Source organism: Bactrocera oleae, chromosome 3, assembly GCF_042242935.1.
Source record: "Bactrocera oleae isolate idBacOlea1 chromosome 3, idBacOlea1, whole genome shotgun sequence".
Taxonomy (NCBI): Eukaryota; Metazoa; Arthropoda; class Insecta; order Diptera; family Tephritidae; genus Bactrocera; species Bactrocera oleae.
In genome coordinates, this window is record NC_091537.1 from 72,452,944 (window position 1) to 72,479,986 (window position 27,043).

Below are 27,043 nucleotides of genomic sequence, written 5' to 3' on the forward strand. Positions count from 1 at the left end.
GGCCGACATTTTGTTCAAATCATCAATGACATATTATCTGCATAACAAAAAACCAGAACCCATTTTGACCAAATTTTAGTATTTTGTGTACATCTCGTCGTTCTTGTTGGCAGACCCTGTAAGCGATTGTCCGTCCGTTTATCTGTATATACGCAATTTGGAATTATGCACACGTCGTTTTCTTCTTATGAAGTTGCTCTTATGTCGAAACTGCCGATATCCGACTACTACAGCATACCTATATTTGCCATACAAAACTGTCGATCAAAATAAAGTTTTTGTATGGAAAACTTTTTTATTTAACAAAATATTTTCGTGACTTGGATCTACTTGGTTTTTTTATCGGGGCGTTATTGCAACGCTAATAAAGAAGAAGAGAAACGGAAAATTAAGAACCCAAATACTGAAAAATGTAAAAATGGAAAGTTTTAAAACACCTGTTTTTTTTCAGTGCATCTTCTTCTTTGCTTGTGCCTTCCGTTTTCCACCACAAAGTGTTCATCAAAGTTAGCTTGGCAAGACAGGTGTATGCAAGTGCGTGCTCTTCCATGCGTAACTATTTACCTCTAGACATTTTCAGTAAAGTACGATCAGCTGAAAGACCTGGAAGCACAAATAGTGTTTCAAGAAACAGAAAGTATAAAAAATATAAATATTAATAAATAAGTAATAAATAAGTAATAAATAAGTTATAAACATTCTCCTATCTTTAAGACAAAATATAAAAGTGTTTTTTGTTAAGTTCAAAATTGTTGTGTTTTAAAAATAATCGAAATTCAAGTAAAAGTAAATTGTGTGTGATTTCGAAATCGCTGATGCGTGGCTATTTAGTTGTTGCGAAAACAGTAAAGTACCTCAAAGAAAATGATTAAATCTGCTAAGCAGAAGGCTTGCATCGAAATGACGGGATCAAAGTTGAAAATAAGAACAAACACTCTAGAACAGTCGAATGTCAAGGAGTTAAATTCAAATGAAAAGAAAATAGGCTGCGACGAAACTCAGCTTGGGGGAAATATATTAATCGGAAACTATGATGTAAGTGTTGAAAAAAAAAAAGAAAACTGCTTTTATGAATATTGAGTAATTTCACGGTCTGTTGCATTTTCTTGCTAAATCTGGTGTTTTTTTGGACCTCGAAGTTAGCAATTGCATTGTCCTTTCTTAAATAGTATAAATTGATTGAAATCGGAAAAGCAAACAGTTATTTATTAAAATTATATGATATTTCAATCAATTTATTGTTGTTTTGTTAAGTAGACTAGGAAAATCTAAATTATGAAGTACATACCGAGAACACCTTGGCAAATAGAAGTCCGGTAAAAAGAAATCTATTTTTTTTCTAATACATGTCTTTAGTAATCTAAATGTATCTAAAGATTTCGCAATAAAAATAGACAAAATAGTCATAGACAGTTTTGTAATTGATTGATTCAGTATTGTTTGAGAACGCGTCTTTCTTCGATTAAGGCGAAAACGCAAGCCAAGCGACTAAAAATGTGAATCGTGTCTTTGCTCCTGATACTGTAAAAGCCAATTACGCGCAATTTAGGCTTCGTCGATTCTGTTCTGGTGATTTTGTTGTCAAACATGTACCACACTCTGTAAGCCCAGTTTCCGAAAATATCGATTATAAAATAATGGAATAAATAACTAAAATCCATTTGGGGCCATTTAAATAAGAATAAAAAAGAGTTTCCAGTATTATCAAGATAACCACCCGAAGCACTCCGCATTAAATACAAAGCTTTGGCTTTTATACAATTGCCCTTGAGTAATTAAAACTCCTGCTCAAAGTTTAGATGCAGAGCCGCCACTAATTTCTGAAGCGGATGGTTACTAGTAATGAAAAGTGAGTCGCTTACGACAAAGTCAAGCGAAAACAGTTGTGGTGTGTAAATGGTGGCCAAGCCAGGATTAACCGTAAGAAAGGTTTTGCTATGTGTTGGGTGGGTGGATTCGAACCTAGTACTAAAAGATTACTATTGCATTGCTCCCGTTTATGTCCAATGATTTTGCTGATGTAAAATTCCCTTTACAATAAGAATTATATAATCGACTGTTCCAGTTTTTTGCCAATGGGGATCAGGGTTTATATAAGAGTGCCGTTATGAAATTACCTTCAAAACTGCAACTAATTATCGAACAAAACGGTGCATATTTGACCCAAATCGGATATTCTAACTAGTTAAATGAAACCTTCAATTTAAAGCAGAATTAATCTATATTTTTTTATTAATATTAGAGACATTTTTTGGTTAAACTAAACCATAATTTTATTTTATGGTTTTAAGGTTGTAAGATACTGTTCTAATGGGAACCAAAGAAGAATAACCGACCACTTCTGCTATAAATATAAAATCTATAGATTTTGCTGATTAAAATGTGGTCACTCCAATTCAAGAATTTTTCTTTCTATAGGAGTGTTAAGCTATGTAGTCGATAACTGCAGTATATTTCTAGTTAAGGTAATGGGCTTTAGGAAAGAGTTAGACTAACTTTTAAGTCTCTGTTAAAAATCTATGATGATATATATGTAGCTTACATAAGTGACTATCAGTTATTTAATGGCCATGAATTTAGATTCGAGGTTAATTGGGAATGCCTCTCTTTCTTAATAGCATCGGAATATTTTCCTATTAAGTTAATTTGGTAGCCGGAAGCGTCTCCCACCCGCTCCCACCGACTCCCACGTTCCCTACCACAATTTATACAGTAGAAGTTTCTGCTTGGATTCCATTGGATGACTCTCAAAGACATGTTTTATCATACGTATCACATTAACTATACGTCCACACAGGCTATCCCAAAAATCCAGTTTGAGAAGTGAGAGAAGAAGAAGACATTTGGAAGAAGTATAATATCGTATGAGAACTACATTAAAGGCGACAACATTTGTGTATACAAATTAATAAATATTTTTTTTCAAAAAAAGATAATTTCTGTTATTTCTTGCACACATCTCCTATAATGACCAATCAAAAATAATTTTTAATGAGAAACATTTTAGTCAAAATTAATCTCTAACCTTGTCCTTCTTTTAGTTTTTAAAAGAATTGGAAATCACTGATAATGGCATGGATATACTTGATTTGAGCTCTTTGGCACAACTTGAGACCCTCACTTGCAATCATAACAAATTGAAGGAATTGATAATGAATGGAAAAAGTTTAAAAACATTAACGGCCAGATACAACAGTAAGTATTATTAATTTCTTAAATATAAGCAGAGAGGGAAGCCAACCATTGAGTAGAGCATTCGGTTCCAGCGTATGTCCATTTAATATAATATAACATGGAAAGAGACACACCCGTCATTATAATCTGACCTAAAAACAGTAGGTATCGAGTTTTGTATGTACAATGCTTCTCTTGTTACGGGGACTTCAAGGGAGGAAGAGGGTCTAGTTTGATAAAACTGTAGCCTTTAAAACATACAAGTATGTATATGTAGGCTGTCACCCGCTGTGTTCATGTTAATTTACGGACGGATATTGTATGAAAATTTTAAAAGTTTCTTTTGAGATGGTGTTAGAATATACTATGGGCTACTGTAAAAAGAATAGCTACTGATCATTATTCATAAAACACTCACTAGACGAGAAGCAAAAGTTGGCAGTTTTCATGGGGTGACCTCGTAATTGCTATTAGACGAACGAAGACTAGCACTTTAATATTATTTTCAGAGCTAGAGATGATTCGAGATGTTTTTTAAGCATCTTGTGGCAGTCAGCCTTTTCTCTGAAAAACTCGTAGATAGAGAGGTTTGACATTGTTTCTTATAATTCGACTGTTGCTAGATTTTGCTGTGGGCAGAACTCGTTTGTTTTACATAACTAAGTTTATTCTTCATTTGCAGAGCTCGCTACAATAAAAACGCTTTCTGCGCCTACTCAGCTCGGAAATATTGACATTTCGTATAATGATTTCGAGGAACTACCGGATTGGTTGGGCGCATGTTGTAACTTAGAGAATTTATATGTCGAACACAATCGTCTCTGGACCATTGATAATATATTCGCTACAGACGGATTTCGCAAATTGCATACATTCAGTTTGGCCTACAATCAGCTAACAACCTTGAATGTTTCAACATTAATTTTCGGCGCTGTTGCACATTTATACCTGCACTGCAATAAATTGCAAAAGCTACCAGACAACTTCTTTGCAATTACACATAAAACACTGAGGTTGCTAAATGTCTCGTGTAATAACCTGTGTGCGGTTGGAGATAATCAAGAGACCAAGGATAACTGGTGCTTGGAAGAGTTATATCTATCGAATAATAATCTAAATGAGAATATATTCTCCACCTTTGTGGGTGCGAGACAGTTACGCATCATACACGCAGCTTATAATAATATACGTGAACTACCTGAAAATGTTATACGAAATTGGAATGACTTAGAGGTGCTCGTGTTATCGGGGAATAAGCTACAAAATCTACCGGAAAATATTTGCGTGCTTACGAAATTGGAAGTTTTGCGTTTACATTCGAATCTGCTACACACAACACCAAGTCTTACGAAATTAGCGAATTTAAAAGTTTTAGATTTGGCACATAATCATTTGGATCACGTAAATCTCTTGAGTATTATGCCAAAGAATATAAAATACTTGGATCTGTCATGCAACCTACAATTACAATTCGATGAGCGACAAGTGCAGATGTGTCAGTCTTTGAAGAAAATGAGTTTAGTGGATGTGAGCGGTAAAAATCGCGCTTGTTTGCCAACAAACAAATTGGCTGAAATGAAAGACAGTAATGTATTGCGACAACCCTGGACGACCGGATTTACCGAGACGACTGGTAAATGTCGAAAACTGTTAGTTAAACAAATACGTCTGTGTAATTTTGCAGAAGATGAAGGCCTTTTCGGTATGCTCGAATCGGCCACTTTGGGTGCACTCAACACGGCATTCGTTAATTTAGTGCCACAAATATTATTACACGAGCGTAGTGTCAAAGAAACAGCTAAAGAATATATGAAATATACATTATTGTCGGTCTATCAGCGCTTAGCAAATGAGAAAGGCTGTGAAGATCTACATATTGCGCTGTGCCACATCGCAAAAGAGAACGCAGGCTTCAAAGATTATATGAGGCCAAAGCGTAGTAAACGTTTCATTTTACGCGTTGCCAGTATTGGTAATATTGAGGCGCATCTTGTGCGCAAAACGTCAACAATTTGTCTGACAAGTGACAGTTCCAATGCGACGTTGACGCAAGCTAATAATTTTAAGGACTCAGCAAATACGCTTATTACTGATCCCACAATACACGAAACATTTTTAAGCAACGACGATGAGTTCTTAGTGATCTGTAATGCGAACATTTGGCGTGTTATGGATATCGAACGCGTCACACAGGAGATACGTCGTGAAGAGAATATAGTTTTAGCTGCCAAACGCTTACAAGATATTGCACAAAGTTTTGGCGCAAATGAGAATCTGAGCATTATAATTGTACGTTTCAGATATATTGGCACCGATGTGGATGATCTTTTGAAAGAGCTAAAGCAAACGGTACGCAAGAATCCCATCACACAAAATATAAATTGCGATGATAAGCACTCAATCGGTAGTCAACGTTTAATTGGTCGCTGTTCGCCGCGTCAGGTCTTAATGGGCGCAGTGCTGAAAAGTGATCGCTCCTCTCCAAGTGGCCAAAGCGATCAAGTACAAAATTTTCTCAATAAAGGTGTACACGGCGAAGAGTATGCCTTTGCAACCGAACATGTACTTGAAGAGGACGATGATGAATTGGAAATTTTACATGAAACCGATTCAGTGCTGTCAGAGGAACAATTCAAATGTTGGGAATATATGTTGGAACAAAATACACAACTACTCTTCGACAAAGAACTCAATACAATATCCAAATCGATAACGAAAGGTCATAATAATGAGTTACCGGCGGAACTTAATATCAGTCTGGATAAAAGTGAATATAAAGAAAGTAATTTAATAAAAAGTTTTGGTAATCGCTTTATATCGCATAGTTCGCCGCAGTTGTTGTACAGTGAAATTAAAAAACCCTTAACAACATTTGCACACAAACATCAGGAGAAACGTCAGCAGCAGCGTCAACAACAGCAACAACAGAAACATCAACAGCAAGTATCCTTGCTGTCAAAACATTTCGGCAGCTGTCGTTCATTTCAAACGCAATCCCGTTATAACCTCTTTGAATCGAAAAGTCAAAATTCGGTTAATGTTGGCCTCAGCTCGAAGTGGAGTGGTGGTCCGAATGCTGCCTACTTCGGTTCATTACAACGTCTAATGCCATATAATTTGGAATATGACTTCACAGTTACACAAGATCGTACAGCGTTCAACGAGGAAGATGATGAGTACGATGAACAGGAGGATCGCATGAAAAAATATTGGGGCATAGCGACTACAGAGCTCTAGATGTAATATAGTATCTATATATATGCATTAGTGTGTCCGTTATTTCCTTTAAGGACCTTTTTGTAGCGCAGAAAATTATATATTAAAATATAATTTTATCAAAGTTCTATGTTGACTTGCTTGCTGCAAAATATCAAAAAAATTCATGTTATATACATGGGAAATGAAACATAATTCAGGGGCAAATTAAATTGAAAATAAGAACTTATTTCGGTTAAATAATTGTTAATGGTAAAAACTGAAACTTCTGGGGCGTCTGCAAAGAAATAATCTTGGGAAATAACGGGCACCCTAATACACAAAGAGTGGGTTCGCCACATTTGATTGCTGGTTAGATTGATGAAAAAATGTTTGAAAAGAGTTGCCATAAGAAAATTCAAAAGTTAAGTCTAACTCTCATATGAGTAATATCCGGTGCATATTTTTAAATTTAAAATAACAATTTTGAAAAATGCTTATGTCACAGTTTACATTGACATATTATTTGACATATGTATATACTAATATTTTCAACTTAATCACTTAACTGGAAATTCATTCCAATTTTGATATAAAGTTCACCTCCCAGACGATGTTAAAATTGTTTTTTTTTTACTCCAGTACATAATTAAGTAAAAGTTTTAATGAATCTCTAAAAATACGATATTCTGATCATAAGTTGATAATATTATGACCTGTTGTTACCACTTATAGATGAACTAGGATTATTTTTTATTGAGTATCCATTCATTAAAAAATATATTAAAAATAAAAATTGAATATTTCATAAATACGCGAAACTGAAAAGCCTTAAATTGAGTCTTGGACCTTATACATACATCAATTAAAATAAAAATATTAAAGTTTATTGAAAAAATCGAGTGACGTTTATTCAAAAGTTAATGAATTTTTTATGATTTGAATGTTAAATCACATTGATCAGTTTTAAAATCGAAGAAAACTATATGCAACTTATGCGTCACGTTTTATTTTTAATCCAGCTTACACTCAAAATCAAACTTGACTAAGACTGGTCCATTTTAACTGTGAAGTCTCTATATGTCAATTAGTGTGTGTTTGCCACCTGTTAGTTTGCAACGTGAAACGTTTGTCTGGCAATTTTTACGATGGTAAAAAAATTGAGCAATGAGTTTGCTTGAAATGTGTTCCAACCATTTTGGTTAATGTTTTGGGTCTGATTTTTTTGGTGAACATGAAACGAGTGTCATCGCTCAGCCATCGAATTCGCCACATTTGGATTCCTGTGACTTTTTTCTGTTTTCTGTTTTCGAAACTAAAAAATCCACTTCGGAAAACTGAAGAATTTAATTTGAGCTAATATTGGGTAACTTTTATAATATTTGACTTTAGATATACTTAAAAATAGTTGCATCAAAAATCATACTTTGATACTCAACTTGGTAATGTTCAAATAACAGTCTGTTAAAATAACTGCGGAACAATTTCAAGAAGTCTAGCATTTAAGTGAGAGAGAGGAAAAAATCTCACTTGTCTCACTAACTCGACTTTTTGGGTTATGAGATGCCAAGTGAGGAATGGTGATTGTTTAAAAATTTTTTTGCTTGTTATTTTCGTTATATTTCCAATAATTTTTTAAAAACATTAAGAGAAATTTGAGATGATATTTGCTTAAAGTTTTTAAATTTTGATTGTTTTAGAATTTCAAAAATTATTTGAGTTTTTTTGTTAGCTTTCGAAATTTGTTATGTAAATAAAAATGTGAAGAGAAATCGAAATGTTTGTCATTTAGTACTAAATATTAAGAATAAGAATAGATAAACTGCAGATTTATGTGCAAAAATTATTATTTATCGTATATATAAATTGTAATTTAAAAAATACCATATTTAAACTATAAATAAACGAACAAAGTATAAATAAATTTTCAGTTACATAATCATAACAATTGTTTAACAATTTTAAAACTTTTAAATATGTAAAATAAATGTAAGCGGCTTTACAAAATATAAAAAAAAATTTTAACCTTATCACAATACTCATGTATAATTTGTGACCTAGTTCGAAAATCATCAAAACTATTTTCGTTTTCGAAATACTATCAAATAACGGTTCTTTTCCAGGGAAAAAGATTCTTTCTGAAAAATCTGCTCATCAATTGAAATAAATGATACAACAAATTAAGGCTAAAAATTCCCCAATTATATATACAGTTTGTGTTAATTATTTATGGTTATTAGAAAAAGGTTTATTTTGTTTAATAATGTTGAAGATTTTTTACTTAGAAATAGTAATATATTCTAATATGTATTTTGAAACCGTTCTTTCTCTTCGCAAAACTCGAAATGCGCCTGTCAATTTGTATGAGAGCTGACATACAAACTATAGTGGTCCGATATCGGGAAACCGACAAATCCCACGTTTCCTTCTGTACACACTACAAACTTCATGGCGAATGTCAATATACACATACTTTTCGAAATCACAGTTCTCGTAAATAGAATCAGTTATTTGGTGATATCTTTATTACAAATGTATTTGAATTATAAATTTCAAGTGCAAAAAGGTTAGTTGTGTTTTTGTTGTATTTTTAGGTGTTTATAAATCGTTATTTTTGATTTGAAGAAAAAGTTAGTTTCGCACAATACGCCAAATTTTACACGAAAATTGTGTAATCTGGTGTTGGAAGCAAAATATTAATAATTTTAAGTGTCTATGAAAAAGTGTCCAATTATTAGTTTGTGTTAGTGCAGCTAAATAAAAAACTGTATAAATAAAAAGTGTTTATTAAAGATAATGTTAATAATTATAAAACAAACATTAATTATTACTAATAATTATTAAATTAATGGCAAATTCAAAATTTAATTAGCAGTGTTTAGAAAAAAATATAAAAAATCGATTATTAATATTAATTAATATTACTTAAAAATGTTCATAACTTAAATAATAATTATTGTTAATTAATAATTTAAATTACTCTAATTAAACTCTTTTAAATGAGTTTATAAAAAAATATTTAAAAAATTTATTATTATTAATAATTTATATATTTTAAAAATTTATTAATTATTATTATATTAAGAATTTTTTTTTTACTGTGTGTGTCTGTACATTTGTACCATATGTACTTATGTATATCATAATTTCGAAGCTACATTGAATCCACATTTCTGCTATGCACACTTTCCCCCCGTGCACCTAAAATGACAAACCTTTATTGTTTCGACAATTAAGTAAATGAAAAAATGCATTATTCTTAACAGTTTTCTTTATTTTTTGTTGTGTGTCAAATAGTTTTTAGGTAATCATGTAGATATAAACATGACATCACTTTCTCGTAAATGATATTTACTAGTTTGTATAAAGCATATGTTTTAATAAATAATTTGTCTATTCTCATTATGTTTAAATGCTTTCTATTTTACACGAATACCTAATGTTTACTTATATGTATTTACAATATTTACATTTATTTATTTATTACGTGGATTTTTATTGTTTCGAACAAATTGTAACACATTTTCCTTGAAGTTTTTTTTTAGTCATAAACAAATCGAAATCACTTGATTTCTTATGAAAAATACCATACATATGTACATAAAAAATTAACATGAATAGATTTTAAATTAAATTACGGCTTTTTGAGCAATTACATTTTGTTTCATTACTTACATACAAAACACATCTACATATACATATTTATACATATGCATGTACATATACATACATATATAATATTAAAAAACAAAAACACTGTGTAAATAAATAACTATAATAAAGTTTGCCGTAAATGCGATAATACGCAATTATACATACACACACATATATATACATATGTACGTACGTATGTATATATATGTATTTAATTAATTTATATAGCAATTAGTATTTAATGTTATAGGATTTTGTGTGTGTATTTGTATTGATGATCATGCTGTTTGGCGCGCCAGTACGAGTAATTGCGCATTTGCAAGTACTTAAGCAATATGCGTGTGTACGAGTATCAGTAATGAACGCCCGGTGTTTGCGAATTCGGATTCGATGTGTTCCCTGAGTCGCCCAGCCAGGAGTCAGGACTTGGTGGAAAATCAGGATAGCCCTGCTCTGGACTAGAATCATTGCTCAAATCCGAAACTGCACTGCCATGTACTCGATGTGCCTTTGACGCGCTCACATTATTCGATGATGTATTGTGTTCTGTAAATTTAAAAAAAATATACATGTTTGTGAGATTTCTTTTTTGTCATAAATGATTGTTCATAAACGCTTTTTTATTTCAAACTGTTAAAAAATAATTTTAAAAGATAATTTTGGATTTCAGGCAGTAGCATACTTATACGAGTATAGTTGGCGCTTTCTTTTCTAGAAACTTTTTATCGCATGGTGCAAAAATGTGAGCTTATAAAAGTTTAAAACTGCCTCTGAATGGCTTTTCAATTTTATGAGATGTCTTTTCATGGCAGCACTCTTTTAAGTGTGCCATTGTTTCCGACGAGACATCCGTTATTCTAAAAATGTCTTTTAGTTTGATCTTGGAATCAAACTGAGGTCTTGTGGGTTTAACCACTACACTAAAATGACAGAGAAAATTAGATCCCCTGTAAACATTCGTAAAAGTCATAACAATCTACATAGCCTTACTTTAGAAAAACAATTTAAATTAAAGATTTGAAATTTCTTCCCTTTTTCTTAACAGCTATCACTTTGGTATAGTGTTGTCGAATCTATAGATATATTGGGTTTACAACTATATTCGTGCGGTTTGCCAAAAGATGGCGTAACTTGATTATTAGTCCATCGTTCTAATATTCCGAGCATACGTTAGAAAGCTACTGTCTTTGTGCGTCTGTTTCAGTATATGTCATTCAATTGAAGCATAAACCACAATAATAATTTTATACCCTGAACAGGGGATATTAAGTTTGCCGTGAAGTTTGTAACACCCAGAAGGAAGCGACCCTATAAATTATTAGGTGTAGTAAAAAGAAATCCATCATTTTTCCAATAGATAGCGTTATTTATCTGTATCGCGCGTTGTATAAGTCTGATCGGGTTCGGCTAGATGGCGTTAGAAAGATGACATTTCGTACTAAAAAAGCTTTTTTGATTGGTTGATTCAGTTTTGTTTGAGCGCGCGTCAAAGATGGACTATAGCAAAGGGAAAATAGCTATATATTACAGTTTTTCTGGTGCAAGCCAGGCGGCAGAAAATGTGAAGCGTTTATGGTCCTGATACTGTAACAGCCAATCATTTGCAATTTTAGTTTCGTCGATTCCGTTCCGGTAATTTCGATGTCAAAGCTGCACCACGCTAAGTGGAAGACCAATTATGAAAAAAATCGATCAAAAGATGGAAATCGCCGAGTCCAAACATCGATTACGTTGGCCAGGACCTAAAGATTGCACAAAAAACCGTTTGGAACCATTTGAATAAGGCTGGATACGAAAAGTAATAATTAAAGCATTCAATTTCAAACAAACATAATTAATTTATTTTTACTACACTTAATATATACATAAATGATCAGCATGATGAGCTGAGTTGATTTAGCCATGTCTGTCTGTCCGTCTGTCTGTATATATACGAACGAGTCCCAAACTTTTTAAGCTATCGATCTGAAATATCTGCCGATATCCGACCACTATAGCATATAGCTGTCATATAAACTGAACGATCAGAATCAAGTGCTTGTATGGAAAACTCTTTCATTTGATGAGGTATCTTGAAGAAATTTGGCATGGATTATTGTCTAAGGCAATAATGCAATCTTCGAAAAAATTGTATAGATCGGATGACTATAGCATATAGATGCCATATTAACTCAACGATAGGAAAGTGCTTGCATGGAAAACTTTTTTATTTGACGAGGTATCTTCACGAAATTATAGCTTTGGTGTAACCGAAGTTACCGTATTTTCTTATTTTCGCTCAAATATGTCGAACATGTTCATATCAGAATAGGATATCAAAAATTGGTTTGCCGCCAAGCTGGAGCAGTTCTTCTGGGATGTGACCCACAAATTGTCAGAAAGATAGGAAATGTTATAGCTTCTGATGGGCAATAAAACTATTGTACATGGTTTTCTGAAATAAATAACATGAAATTAGGTTTTATTGTAGGAAATAGACATTAAGAAATTCCTTAAACGACAGTTTAGTCGAGACGAGTGTGAGATTATAAGCTTCTTAAACCATAATCAAAAAAGGAAACCAATCTTTATAACCCTAAGAAGAAAATAGTATATTATAATATATTTCAATCAAATTGTATTTAATACGCTCGACTTCTTGAAAGAAGTTCTTATATTTCGCTAGTTGTTGATATAAAGTCTTTTCGTTATATACACCCGACTCTCTCAGGAAGTTTTCACTCTACTTAATGAGTTTAAACTAATATTTGATTATTAGTTGTATTATACACTAATATATTAATCTTTATTCTATTATTTGGCTTTTAAGCTGTTAGAATGAAGTTCAGTTTAAGGAGGAATATCACTGGGCGTGGATTACTATGAAGGTCTAAGATCGCAGATAATTAGTTTTTGTAATTTACCATAGTGTTGGATGTATGTATGTCTCTTAAAGCTGGAACCAAATTAATGTTTTGTGACTTAAAAATAAGTTTGAGTTGGTCCCGTGGGAGTTGTAATCGGAATGTACTATTTTATATAAAAAATAAATGGAAATCTGTTTTTCATCAAAGAGAAAGCAGAGGATTTAAAAATCTCTTATGGATCCACTTAACACATTTTACACATTTTGGTTAATGTTTTGGCTATGTAGCGTGTTAATGCTAGACTCGCGCAAAAAGGTCTGCATCTTTTGCAAAACCGACGTCGAGTAGGGGTCATTAAATTTTTGGATGTTAATGAAGCTGAGGACTGGTCGTTCAATAATCTAGCGAAACCGAAAAAAAAAATTCGCTGAAGGCACTGAAGGCCATCCCAGCCGGGGCTTATAAGAAGTGCATGGAAAAGTGGATCAAGTGTTGGCATGCTGGTATTCTCTGAATGGAGCCTATTTTGAAAACGATAATAAAGTTTTTTTGTCAGTCCGGTCCAAATTAGATAAGCCTGTAACCTTTAATCTTGAATTAATACTAATACTTTGTATATAATAAATTAAGATTGATTCCATAGAATAGAGTTTGTGTATATGTACATCGACAAACTATCATCACATGAAACGAACCTATGCGATTTATGGTAGTAGTTTGTTCGATTCTATACTTTCGAAGGGTTAGAGAATTGAAGACAATATCCTTTTTTCATATCATATTAGGCACATATTTTTAAGTGCATTATTTACCTATATTTGTATAAACAATATTATCGGGATATGAACCAAATGAGTGATTGTGCCCCACAGGAGGTGGTGATCGACTAGTAGGATATTGCGGTGGACTGGAACTACCGTGCAAATAAGATCCTCTTATGCTATGTGGTGAAGCACCTTCATCTAAACCTAGATTGACCGTGCTGTAGCTATCGTTACTTAAATCTAGAAAGAAAAAAAAACGAAAAAAATATTTTTTATTTTTAAAATTATATGTATATTATAAATTTTATTCCATTAAAAGCAAACGGTTCGTAGAATAATATGATATATATAAATATCTAAGCACTTACCATGGTGACTAAAACTGTCGTAGTCTACTTTCAACTCATCCTTATCGAGGAATTTTTCCGTACGCGGAGAACAGTTACCCTTCATTGATCTGAAATATTGACTCCATCGCGTTCGTCCAGCATCCTTCTTCAGTCGTTTCTCCTTCGCTCTCCTATTGAATTTAAATAATATTGCAATAGTAACTTTACGAAATCTTTTTGGTATTCGTTTTTGGAAATTACCTATTTTGAAACCAAACTTGAACGACTCGCATGTCCAGTCCGGTATCTTGTGATAGTTGTTCTCGTACATGTCGTGCAGGCTTAGGGCTATTATTGTAGGCTGTTTTCAGTGTTTCTAATTGTTTTGCTGTAATTGTTGTACGAGGTCGTTTATTTGGTTGATCACCGTCCAATGACCCATCTAAGTAGAGTCCTATGAGTAGGGCAAACGCAAAGATTTATTAAGTTATTCCAATTTTCTGAGGGGTATGTATTTTTTGTGGCGATTATACTAAGTTTATTGAACACACACCCACCTTTCGCCTTCGCGTCCTCATAATCACGTTTACATATTAGTTTTTTATCTTCCATAAGGTAAAATTCATCACCGGTATTTAGTGTTCGAGAGCATATTGTACATAGAAAACATTGTAAATGGTAGACATTGTCTTGCGCTCTCCGTACCACTTGCGTTGGTGGAATTCCCATATCACATGCGGAACACTTTGTTCCATATCGTCTAGTAGGCCCGAACATTGGAAATGCAGAAGTTTTAATTAGTGCTACTTATTTTAATTTGGTACAGTTTATTTGTTCTATTTGTATTTATAACTTAAAAAATAAAGGTGTATTAATTATGGGGATATAAATATCTCTGTAGTTTCAACAAGAAATTTTTTATTGTCGTGCTATCGAAAAAGTCTATTTGTTGCTTTTTTATACCCAGAACAGGTATATTAAGTTTACCACAAAGTTTGTAACACCGCGAAGGAAAAGTCTGAAACGCTATAAATATATATGTATATATATATATATATATACATAAGTGATCAGCACGATGAGCTGAATCGATTTAGCCATGTCCGTCTGTCTGTCTGTATATACGCAAACTAGTCCCTAACTTTTTGAGAAATCGATCTGAAATTTTGCACATGTCCTTTTCTACCCTGAAAGCTGCTCATTTGTCGGAACAGGCGTTATCGAACCACTTTAGCATAGACTCATATAGTAGCTGCCACACAAACTGAACGACCGGAGTCAAGTGCTTATATAGAAAACTTTTGTATTTATGGCATATTGTCCAAAGCAACGGTGCAATCTTCGAAGAAATTGTTCTGATCAGACTACTATAGCATATAGCTGCCATACGAGCTGAACGATCGGAATCAAGTTGCTGCAAGGAATATTTTGTATTTGTGAAGGGTATTATAGCTTTGGTTTAACCGGAATCTCGAAATTTTTTTGGACAAACAATTATACCCTAGGTCACAGTATATATAATATAACCTTATTTAATCACCCAGTCAGATATTAGTAAATATTTTGAAAAATTTCTCAAATTAGAAGAAATATAGCTAAGGGCACCTCTGGCTGAAAAGTACCGGTTTCTCTTTAGGCCATTGCAGACTACAAGTATGAACACTCAGAGGAATAACTTCTGATAAAAGCATGCATTCAGTAGATAATAAGTTTAATTCTCGAACGATTTTTGATTGAGAGTATTTTAAGATTTGTGAGGAACGAATATTTTTTTTACCTTTATTGCCGTAGTCTCTTCCACATGTTCACTTAGCGAAATCGCTTTTATAACTACAGTAACCGCCTAGATCATATATGTAATTATAGGTAAGATCACGATAAAGGAAATGATAGGTTTGATCTTCGCAACGAAATTCAACCAATACCAGGGTAGCGATACTAGTTTCGAGTTCACTGATAATGCGCTTTTAATTAGTTAAGGCTAAGAAAGCTACAGGCATGATTACGTCGAGCTGTTACGACGATTTAAGGATGTATACTAGTCTAGGGGTCCGAGCCTTTCTTTGGCAATTTAGATTTTTTATACATTATTAACTAATGGATGTTTAATTAATTTGTAACATTTTTTTATATTTCCTCTGACTCTTGCAAGTAACAATAGTAAAAAATGTTCGGTTACACCCGGACTTAGCCCTTTCTTACTTGTTTAATCTTAAGTTTTGCCACACCTGAAGGTATTTTCCCTGCTTTGATCCATGCATGGTGCATTAGTATAAAACGTTCGGTTGAAACCGAACTTAGCACTTCTTTCCTTGTTTACTATCCTCTTTTCCATTTGTTTATTCATATTTCAAGAATTTCATTCATTCTTTAAAAATGTATTTTCATAAAGTTATGCGTCCCTGAAGTAGAGGCGGGAAAAATAAAATAACAACGGATTCTTTAAAGTTTTTAAAATAAAAATGGCGCCTTATCGATTTTTTTTAAATATATTACAAATTTAAAGCTTTATCTACTTGATGGTAGATAAAATTTGCTACGAAGTTTGTAACACCTAGAAGGACACGAAGGAGACCCGATAAAGTATATAAATGATTAACGTGACAAGCTGAGTCAAATTAACTATGTCTGTCTGTCTGTTATACTCGTACGCAAACTCCCCCGTCAGTTTTTAAGACATCAAGTTGCATAAACTGGAAGCTTGGCGGCGGAATGAAAAATATTTTTCAACTGAAAATGAATTTGTTCCATTACAATAAGCCAATGATTTAATAGGTTTTAAAAATTTATTTTTCACTTAGAAACGTTTAAAATTGGAAACAGTGAGACTATTTTATCCCCATAGGAAATATATTAAACTCAAATTTCGTTGTCAATATGAATAACGAAAGTGCCTGAGTAAAAACTATATTACAACAACAGCATACTTTTTAAATAATAATTTTGTAGCTTAACTTACTTAAAAAAGTCTTCTTTACAGAAAAGCTGCCCATTCCGCGAGAAGCATTTATCATTTAGTTGGGTGTGACATTCGCTGCATTGCAAACATTTCGCATGCCACGTTCGCTCCAACACTTTCAATATAAAACGATCTAGTATAAGTTCATGACAGCCTCCGCATTTCGGTATAGTAGCTGGAAAGAGAAATATTCGCAAATACATATTAAAATAATAAAACTAAAATACACAAATTTGTTTGGGTTAGATTTTTAATATTATATATATACAAGTATATATATATATATATGTAATTAATACTTTTCTAATATGGAGTTAAAAAATTAATGATCCTTAGGTAGTCAAGCCATAAGCTTTACCGCACGCTTATATACACAATTCACATACTATGACTATTAAGGTTATATTATATCTCTTGCAGCAATTATGCGAATTTGTCACCTAAAGGTATGATTTTACCCTGCATAATTCTTTTTTGTAACACTTGCACAAATTCAGCCATATCTTTCCGAGAGAGTATGCGAAAATCAATCATACTAATTTTTTTATTGTTTAAAAAGTCAGTTAAGGAGGTATTTGTTAATTGATTTCTTCCTCAGTGCTTTCGTTATTTTTAAAATTTTTTATAGAAACTGTCTAATTGTTGCCGTCTTATTTTAAATAAAACGTATAAACTTGTAACTGAAGCGTGCGACATGAACTTCACAAAATTTTAACTTGTATTTTAATGCGATTCACAACACGTGACGAATTAACAAACACGGATCATATGTTTTGTACAGCTATGCTTTAAAACTGCTTTTGATCAGAGCCGCGACTACAACTGGAACGATCTTAGCTGTTGTAAAAGGATTTTGGTAGCATATAAATATATTATTTGGATTTCTGTAAAACAAGTTCGTAATTACTGATGCATATGTTTTGCCCAATGCTGTTCTTATGAACAACAAACTTTTTTTAAAGGATTTTTGCAAGTTCTATTTCTTGATAGATAGAACAGTAGCAGTGATATTATTAGTGGCGGTGTATCAAAAATGCATATTTTCTCAAATCATACAGTTTCATAAAAAGTAGTTCGAATATTTGAATAACCATTGATTTTATTTTATTGACTTATCTATGCATTAATGTTTAGTAATTTACTTATTAACATATAAATATAATACAGATACATGAATTGTTTAATAAATTTGTATTGCTGTTATTTCATATCAATCATCCATTAAGATCAGATTAAATTTCAAACCATTAAAAGGTGTATTACTTGGTATTTTTTATTATTATTATTATTGTTTATTAGGAATAATAAACAAATATTAGACCGAATTACATAGAGGAGCACAAGCAACGGTGGCCATCGGCTCCGAATGTTAATACATAAAGAAAAAGCTAAAGTAAAACTTATATTCTATTTTGCAAGTTACATTCTACTAGAAAATTATAAATCTTTGTAATATTATCATGAGATGGTGTAGTTAATAATTTATGATACTGATCAGTGATAAAGTGATTATTCCTAATACTCTCTAAAGCCAAACAATTGTTGAAAATGTGATCGATGGACAAGTTGTTCCCGTAGAAAGAGCAATTTGGTGGCTGCCTCCCGATGAGAATGTGTTGATGTGTTAACTGAGTATGACCTATCCTTAGGCGTGTGAAGATGGTTGATTGTAGGCGACTGATGCTGGTGGGGTAAATTACTTTGTTCCGAGCAGGATTGAGATTTGTGTATCGGTGTTCAAAGCGTCTCCACTCCATAAGACTTTTATTGCGACTATGTTCTTGAAGCAGTTTCTTAACATCATTTTGGTCCTGGGGCTCATATTGAAAGGTTGGCGTTGATTCGAAATATTTCGCTGCATTATCGGCTTACTCATTGCCGGGAAATCCGACGTGGCCAGGTACCCAGAGCAAAGCAACTTTTTGCTGTTAATGCTTTGTAGATAGCAAAAGTTTCGGCCGTAAATACAGACGAGTGAGGCGTAAGAATACCCCCTGTTATAATAGTTCCATTGGATGAGGTGGCTGCAAAGGCAGTATTTGTTGCTTTGGAGCCGTCTGTGTAAATTGGTGTAAAGTTTCTTTGTTTGTAAGTGTCAACTAGTTCCAGAAATCGTTGTTGAAATGTTGTGTTACTTGTGTTTGATTTTTTTAAGATGTGAAATGATGTATCTATCATGGATTGGCTTATAAGCCAATCAGGTTGCGTATTGGTTTTATTAAAATTCGGTGGTACATTGATTTTCAAAAGTTGACAATATCTGATGTATCGACGAAGAGTCGACTTTAGCCGGAAATTTCTTTTGTGTCTGGAGGCAGCTATTAAAGTCTTATGAAGTTCATAGTTAAGAGAATGTATAACTTTTGGAATGAGTTGAATCGTGGTATCGTATACTCTTTGTCGCAATGCCGGAAACCCAGCCTCATTTAGGATGCATTTTATAGGAGATGTAAGGAAAGCGTTAATACTGCGACGAATTGAGGCGTGATAGATGGGTTCAAGTTGCTTGATGTTTGTGTTGGCGCAACAGCCAAAGATAGGTAAGTCATAGTCGATCTTGGAGAGTATTATGGCTTTTGTAATATTGATGAGAGTATTGGAGTGTATGAATGATTTTTTGCTTGATATATACTTAATAATATTGAGTCTCTTAGAACGATTTTTTCTAAGGTTAATACATTGATGATTGGTATTTTTTATATGGTTCTATTTCTTATTATTTTCCGATTTGCCATAAAAAACATCTTAAAAAGTGCTAGTGTAATTTGATTGGTCTTAAAGTTGACAAGAGTTAAGTTTAATAAGTCGATAACTCTCTAAAAGCCTACATTTCTTTAAGTTTCCTTATTTTGTTTTAAAAAAGCCCATTTCTTGTACTGATTCATCTGCTGCTGCTACTTATTTATATTTGAAAACCGAACAAGATCCAAAAGTTCAACTAACTCACACGATTCCAGTTACGAATTAGCCAGACACACTGACTTTAGTAAAGCTTTCAATAAAGTAAAGCATTCAGTCAGGTTGATGTAATATGTCTGTTGCAAATAGTTTGGTTACTTTTAATAGACAATGTGTTTTTCCCGTAGAACAGTGCAGACCTCTCCTTATGTAATAAAAACTATAGTTTAGAACTAATATTTCAATATGTAGATTTGGGAGTTAAAATGCTTAAGGAAAGTTGGGAGCCTTTATACCATGGTTTTGAAAGCTAGAGTTAAACAATGGTCCAAAAAATTTTAAGACCCGTATATATATACTTAAACTCTTTTTACCACTTTTTTACCACTTTGGTTGGGCCTATATTGGAATATGGCTCTGTGGAATAAAACCCTAGCTACTAAATCCATTCTAGGTTAAGTCGTTCGTCTTCCAACACTCACTAACCGAAGAAAAATGCTTAGCATATTATTCTGGTCTCAAGTTAAATTGAAGATCCCGGCCCACTTATCGAGGCAGTTCAGACCTTTGCTGATAAAACTTTGCAAATTTAATTTTGAACTAAACGAATTATTTCGCCTCATATGTCATGATTTAAAAGCTCATTCCTGCAAATTTGATTTATCTGAATTAGTTTTAAATTTAAAAAAAACTATATTAATATCTCTTAATAAATACAATCATAAATAATAACTATAACGTAATTTTAAATCCTATCAGTTTTTAATCTTGTTTTAAAAAAAAACTCTCTTGCCATTTTTAACTCGGCTAATTTCTCACATATGCGGATTGTGCTCCTCGCGACGGTTGGGCGAAGCAGTGTAATCGTTGGGTTATTATTATAACCAAAATAAAAAATAAACATGTCTTTTATTGCATTAGTTATTTATTTACATATTTCGATTTTCAATATATGCATATGAGTTGCGGTTTGCAATTCAAACTATTTTCCATTTTAGCGCGCCCACAGTTTCCTAATAATTTTAAATCGCCGGCATTGATTTAACGGCGAAACTGTAGATTTAGATATCCAGGAATGCGAGGTCGAGGGTAAGTCCTATTTGTATGTTCTTTAATGCTTCTTCTTTGTAGAAATATTCAGATAAGATGTTCATAAAAGAATGTCCTTAATTCGATTTAAAGCTTGTTAACATCAAATAACGCGACTAGAAAGAACTAGCAACCGCCATGGGTTCAAACCGTCTGCCGGTTAATTTTCCAGACTTAGTTATACACATAATTGCCATATGAAATGCACCTGTGAAGGGTATTATAGTTTCGATGCTGAGGAAGTTTAAGTTTTTTCTTATTTTTAATATCTTTGTATAAAAATGATTAATACAATTTTTTATTATATCAACTTTTTCTAAGCTTAAAGCTTTTTAAAAACCAATAGAAAAAGTTTTGCGAATGTAGCGGGATAAACATCAAAAAAATAACAATTTCGAAATATAATACTAAAACATTGAAAGTAAATGAATATTTTTATTTAATGTGGAACAATTTTATACAAATCAGAGTCTGGAAACATCTAACGATAACTTTTTTTAAAATAAATATGCATTAACGATTACACCACTGTAGAATTCAACAATAATTAATATTTTCGTTTATAAGAATCTTCGGTTTGGTTCTTAACAGTGAACATATGGATGAAGAGGTTTATATAAGTTTTTCTCAAAACTCGTTTTATCAACACGGTCGAAGGTATAACTCCCTCAATCCTGTAGCTATTAATTTGAGATATGGACCATGTTTATCAATTGAGGTTAACTAGAGACTGACGTAGAATTATTTGATAAGTTTCATATTTAATTTGTCATAAATGTCATGTAAAAAATACCATTTTTTTTGTAATTGGAAAAATTTTATTTGCACATCCATTATTGTAGGAAATTCTTTTCTTGCTACGAATTCCTACAATAACGTTCGGCTAATAGTCAATTACCGCTTTTTATTTTAAATAAAATTTAATAAATTTTAAAAAATAATAATTGAATTATATAGATAATATAGACTCCTTAATAATCCGTTTTTGTGTTATGAAGTAATCTACCGTTGGCAAACTTGGCATGTGTGTGGATTTTTATGGTTTTTGGTTATAGTCAATTATTTTCTTCCGTCGCATGTACCCAGAGTCACTACATCCATATTTTCCGGTATGCCGGTTATAAAAAAGCCTTTATTAGGATTTCAGTGCATTCAAAGATGATTTTGAAATGTATAATTTGTATTAAATAATTAGAAATGTTAAAATCACTTATTAATATAAAATAAAACCATTTGAACTTTAGATGTCTTTCTTACGTTTCCTCGAATTTTATAGTTTTCACATTTATTCTGTTTATATTACAGTTTCACAATCGGAATTATAATAGAATGTTATATCACTGTTTTTTTAGATTTCAAAGTTGGATTCAATATTTGTTGCTGGCATGTTATAAGCCTGACTTTGTTACACCCAGAAGGAAACGTTCGAGATTTTGCCATGTCCGTTTGTTTTTCTGTGTATACATGAACTAGAGTTTTGAGATATCGATCTGAAACTTTTCACACGTCTAAGGCAATGCTACAATATCCGAACATATTACTCAGATCCGACCATCATAACATATAGCTATCATAGAAACAGACCGATCAAAATCAAGATAGGGATCTTTTAATACCCTTTTTAGGCTATAAAAAATGTAACTGTGAAGGGTATTATAGCTTCGGTGAAGCTGGAGTTAAGGTTTTATTTTTTTTTATTTGCTCGTATCAAAAATTAAAGCATTATCATTATTTAGTTATTACTATAAAATTAACCGCCGCATTGCAAATGCTGCATCCGAAATTTTTATCTGCCGCCGCTTGAGAAGTAAAAACGTGTAGTATTAAAATTTTACAATATTTTACATTGTCTCAAATTTTGCAGTATCGAGTTCAGCTGTTTTGAAAGACGTTTTCTACATATTCAGGCTGGATCTGTCGGTAAATGAAAAATAGTGTGTATTTTTTTGGGAGTTTTCCTTTTGTTCCCATATATTTGTTATAATACCTCACAAAACTTTACAGCTGGCAACATTGTTATTTTTCACTATAATTTAATATAATTATTAAAATATATTTTCTTGCATTTTTTAAACCACATGCATTTCGTCTGGCACACTTACACAATAAAAATTCTGGCAATTGACTCAAATTGATTGGTGGTACACGATCATCACATTTTCCTCCACCGGAACACAGAAAGTCACTTTTAAACATCATAAGTTTTAAAAGTTCCATCCTGTTGATTTCGAAGCGTCACGGCACAGCACAGCACTAAAAAACGACCGTGCGGTGTTTGCAACGCTCACACATAATCCATATTAATTGCAATTAAAAAATGCCTACTTTTTTAGGCCTTACGCGCACAACCGTTACACAATACAAAATTGCATTAGGACACAAAATTAAAGTAATATAATTCTAATTAATTTAGCCTTTTCTTAAACAAAAAAAGTGGCACACAAAAACACTGACGAGATCTCTAACGGACAAGTAAAAATCGACTCTCGAACAACGGCGAAACGTCAGCGCGAGTGTAAAGTACATTCAAAAATCGGCCACACCGTACACTAAGTGGATAGTAGAGAATAGTAGTCGTCGCGAAAGGTGCGTCTCGTACCGTACTGACGCTAACCGAATCGTTGCACTACAAGCCCATCTTTACGGATGGACGGTTAGGTTAGGTGTGCTCTCTGCAAGTGCACTCGGTAATTCAGGGGTAAAAACGGTAAACAGCTAAATATACATACACACATCCATACAATGAATAGTTGTAGCTATGAAAACCATAACAACAACAACGCCGACAAGCAAATAACTGCAAAACGAATGCAATAACAAATACGAATACAAAAACAAAAACAAAAAGAACTAAATACAAACCAAGTTGATAACTTTATGCTGGTATTGTTTCCTTTCTTGTTATTGCTGTTCTTGTCAGATTTGTATAAAGTTGCTGACATAATCGCGCGGTGGCCCTACCCTCAAAATCAAGCTGAAAATTGTTGCTTCCAGTGGAAAATGGAAGAAAGCGCTTTGCTGAATCTATTGAGCAACCACCAGCGCACACTGAACACAAGGGGCACATTTGACATACACACACATACATATGTACAAATGTACTTAGTTTTGTTAGTGTATTGCTATGAACTTGCAAGGTAACGTTGGGGTTGGTGGGCGTGAGGTTGGCTGGCTGACATTCTGTACATTCGGTTTGTTGGTACGGTTTAATGCTGTTCGTACCCGTTTGACTTTCGGTACATCGTGAGCGGATTGTGCGCTCAACACTTTATATCGGATGGATGGCTGACTCGTTGGATGGTTAGCTGACTAACAGGCTGGCTGGCGGCCTGTCTGGCTGTTTGACTGCTCGGGGTAAGTGTTGCATTTTCCTGGAGTTGTTGCTGAGCTCCAGCAAAGTCAGTCGGGTCGAATGCTCGTTTTTACCCATACAACGTACACACACATATATATATATACCTACATGTATGTATGCATGTGTATGGGCTGCTTGGGTTGGTCCTTCTGTGCTTTCAACTTGCTCTATGCAGTGCCAACTTTTGCCAGGATACAAAGTGCTTTTGCGGCTTCAAGCACGCAGCTTTGTGAGACTCCAATTGGAAAGGCGGGGAAGGGTCGACGAAGAGAGTTTGTGTGTGTGTGTGTTATTGAGATGTTTTCTATTGCGAGAGCGCGTTGAAGCGCTTTTCAACTGATCTGGATTGGTTGTTTTGTGGGTTCGCATTTTTAGGGAGTGGTCTTTTAAATGTGTATATTTATTTGCACGTTTGCATGTTGATATGTAAATATATACCCATATACATATATATTGTTAGTTGTTGAAACGCGGGTGCGTATTTAGTGTGTTTGGATTGAATTTGCTTTAGCTTGCAGTTACATACTTTAACATCGTTATATGTCGTATTTACTCATATATCTATCTATGTGAATGTGTATGCTTATCTATGCTTCTGTACATAGGTATATGTATGTATAAGTCTATCAAGCACTTAAAGCTTATACCTTTGTACATAACTATCGAACCGAGCGACTGCTTTGAAGTTAAAACGACTTTTGTCATCTTTATTATGCCTGTTTGGTTTAGGCATTAAAGTGACCTTAAATTGGTTATTAATGTGCATGCATAGATACATATAGATGTCTATAAATAAGTTTAACAATAAATTCGTAAGTAAATATATATCAATTATTTATATCATATATATACATGTACATGTACATACATATCTATGTGCATATATAAATCATATATTTTTTAATGTTTGACAGTAAATGCAGTGACTTATAATTACAATTTACCAAATACAAATATATACATAGTATATACAGTTATGCGCACGAAAATATCAGTGCATATTTAGGAATGAGAAGAGGTAGTATGTTTTCAAAAAGTAGTACAATACAAATTTAAATCAACGTATTTTCGGATACTACTACATAGACGAATACCAGAAAACATATGTATGTATATAAATAACATTATATTTATTTCAAAGGTAGATTCATAAAACTATCAGTAAAACCACAAACTACTTACAATTCACGAAAAAAAACCAAAAATGTCAATAGTTAACTAAAACAAGTAAGGAAGGGCTAAGTTGGTTGGCTCCCGATTACGCCTATTTGCAGTACGAACCTGCCTTGGGTGCCAAAGAACATATGTAGCAAGTTTCATCAATATAACTTAATTTGTACTCAAGTTATCGCTTGGACAGATAGACGAACGGACAGACAGTCAGACGAATTTCAACTGGTCTCATCACCTTTTATATATGTATAACCCCATATCTAGTTCGATGAGTTATGTGGACAAAACTATTATACTCTGTGCAATATAAAAGTATTTTATTAATCCGTATTTTTCCAAAAACATATTACATGATACACATTTTCGATGTCACAAAATTAAGCTGGCAACTCTCTTTCGTCATTATTGTTGTCTTTAAAAAAGTCTTTGCAGACCTCCTGGTATTTCTCGACTCTTTCGCCGTATTAAAAAGCCAATATATGCGATATTTCTTCGTATTCGATAAGTCGAAAATATTGCAGTTGGTCTACAATGCCTTAAATTCTATATGTATAGGCCATCGACCACTCTATGAGAAGCAGCTAGCTATAACTTAAGGTTATGTATTCTTCTCGGTGCAAAAAGTATACAAATATATTCAGATCAGTTTTGATGATTAGAGCTTAGGAAGTGATACTTCACCTTCATCTGTTCATAAAATATTTCGTTATTTTGCTTTTTACCACTTTATGTGGATATTTGCAAACAGAAATAAGTTTTGTTAGCGTGTGGGTTGCTGTCTTTTAAATTGGTCTTCTGATTGCTCATATACTCACATTATGGTTGAAGTCATCCTTCACCTTCTGAGAGCTAATATTTGGCTGCCTTCTAACTAATTCAATGACTTTTCGGAAAGTTTATTTGTCCTTTTTCGCCAAATATTGTTATTTTTTTCTCAATTTTAGGAAACTGGACACAGTTTTCGTCAAACAAAATTTTTTTTTATTTTTTGTATATCCTTGCATTTTTTCTTTAAAAATTTTAACGTTTTGGTAATAATGCTTGGAAAGGAAAATTCTATTTTACTTAATTTTTTTTTTGTATTTAATAATTCTAACTGAGTTGTCTTAACCATAGTGAGACGCTTAAAGCGTAGGTAAATTTTATATTAATTTTCACACTTAGAAAGGTTAAAGCTGTCTTGCCATTTTTATGAACAACTCATAAAATCGATCGAGGTGAAATGTACTTATAAAATAGGGCTACGCTTACCTCAAGTAAGTAATGATTTTCTACACAGATTTTTAATCTGAAAAGTTTTAAGCTATTGCAAATAGATCACTTTTTTGTGCATTGAAGTATATCCAAACTAGCGCTGCTATTAATATGAACATAACTGTATGTACACATACTGCGTAAGTACATATGTATGTATATAATAAATGCCTCCTTTGTAAATCATCTTTAATACTTGTAAAACATACATTTTTATATGCCTTTCACGGTGATGATTGTAATTATATTATTATGTATATACCTAAGCTCTATATACATATTAAATACTTTTATTGTTGCAATTACAATATTTTGGAAAGCTTTGTCGTGTATCTGTAACTGGTAAATTATTA

General features: G+C 32.8%; 2 protein-coding genes across 5 annotated transcripts in view; one reads left to right on the top strand and one right to left on the bottom strand.

Annotated features, from left to right (window-relative positions):
* The first annotated feature begins 673 nt into the window (after nucleotides 1-673).
* On the top strand, nucleotides 674-7,657 carry Phlpp (PH domain leucine-rich repeat protein phosphatase). 2 transcript variants are annotated; one of them, XM_036362001.2, is made up of 4 exons: nucleotides 674-1,035; nucleotides 3,042-3,195; nucleotides 3,857-5,941; nucleotides 6,000-6,110. In XM_036362001.2, the coding sequence occupies exons 1-4, from the start codon at nucleotides 865-867 to the stop codon at nucleotides 6,038-6,040; spliced, it is 2,451 nt and encodes an 816-aa protein (XP_036217894.2). In that variant the 5' UTR covers nucleotides 674-864; the 3' UTR covers nucleotides 6,041-6,110. The 2 variants fall into 2 exon arrangements, with proteins under 2 accessions (XP_036217894.2, XP_014088543.3); XM_014233068.3 differs by having other exon boundaries at nucleotides 3,857-7,657.
* A 1,965-nt stretch (nucleotides 7,658-9,622) lies between these two features.
* Lim3 (Lim3 homeobox protein) overlaps nucleotides 9,623-27,043 on the bottom strand; it is a 74,406-nt gene continuing 56,985 nt past the window's right edge. The window contains exons 1-7 of one of the 3 annotated variants that reach the window (XM_014233367.3): nucleotides 23,011-23,574; nucleotides 16,922-17,096; nucleotides 14,520-14,722; nucleotides 14,224-14,416; nucleotides 14,002-14,153; nucleotides 13,682-13,873; nucleotides 9,623-10,569 (exon numbers count right to left, since the gene is read on the bottom strand). In XM_014233367.3, the coding sequence (XP_014088842.1) occupies nucleotides 10,376-10,569; nucleotides 13,682-13,873; nucleotides 14,002-14,153; nucleotides 14,224-14,416; nucleotides 14,520-14,722; nucleotides 16,922-17,096; nucleotides 23,011-23,125 (1,224 nt within the window). In that variant the 5' untranslated portion in view covers nucleotides 23,126-23,574 and the 3' untranslated portion in view covers nucleotides 9,623-10,375. Of the gene's footprint in view, nucleotides 10,570-13,681; nucleotides 13,874-14,001; nucleotides 14,154-14,223; nucleotides 14,417-14,519; nucleotides 14,731-16,920; nucleotides 17,097-23,010; nucleotides 23,575-27,043 lie in introns of those variants that run through there. The other 2 variants (XM_070106848.1, XM_036362004.2) reach the window with 2 other exon arrangements.

Coding starts and splice junctions, on each gene's coding strand:
- Phlpp (XM_014233068.3), top strand. CDS start 865: ATGATTAAATCTGCTAAGCAGAAGGCTTGCATCGAAATGACGGGATCA. Junction 1,036..3,041: donor TATTAATCGGAAACTATGAT/GTAAGTGTTGAA, acceptor TCCTTCTTTTAG/TTTTTAAAAGAATTGGAAAT. Junction 3,196..3,856: donor ATTAACGGCCAGATACAACA/GTAAGTATTATT, acceptor CTTCATTTGCAG/AGCTCGCTACAATAAAAACG.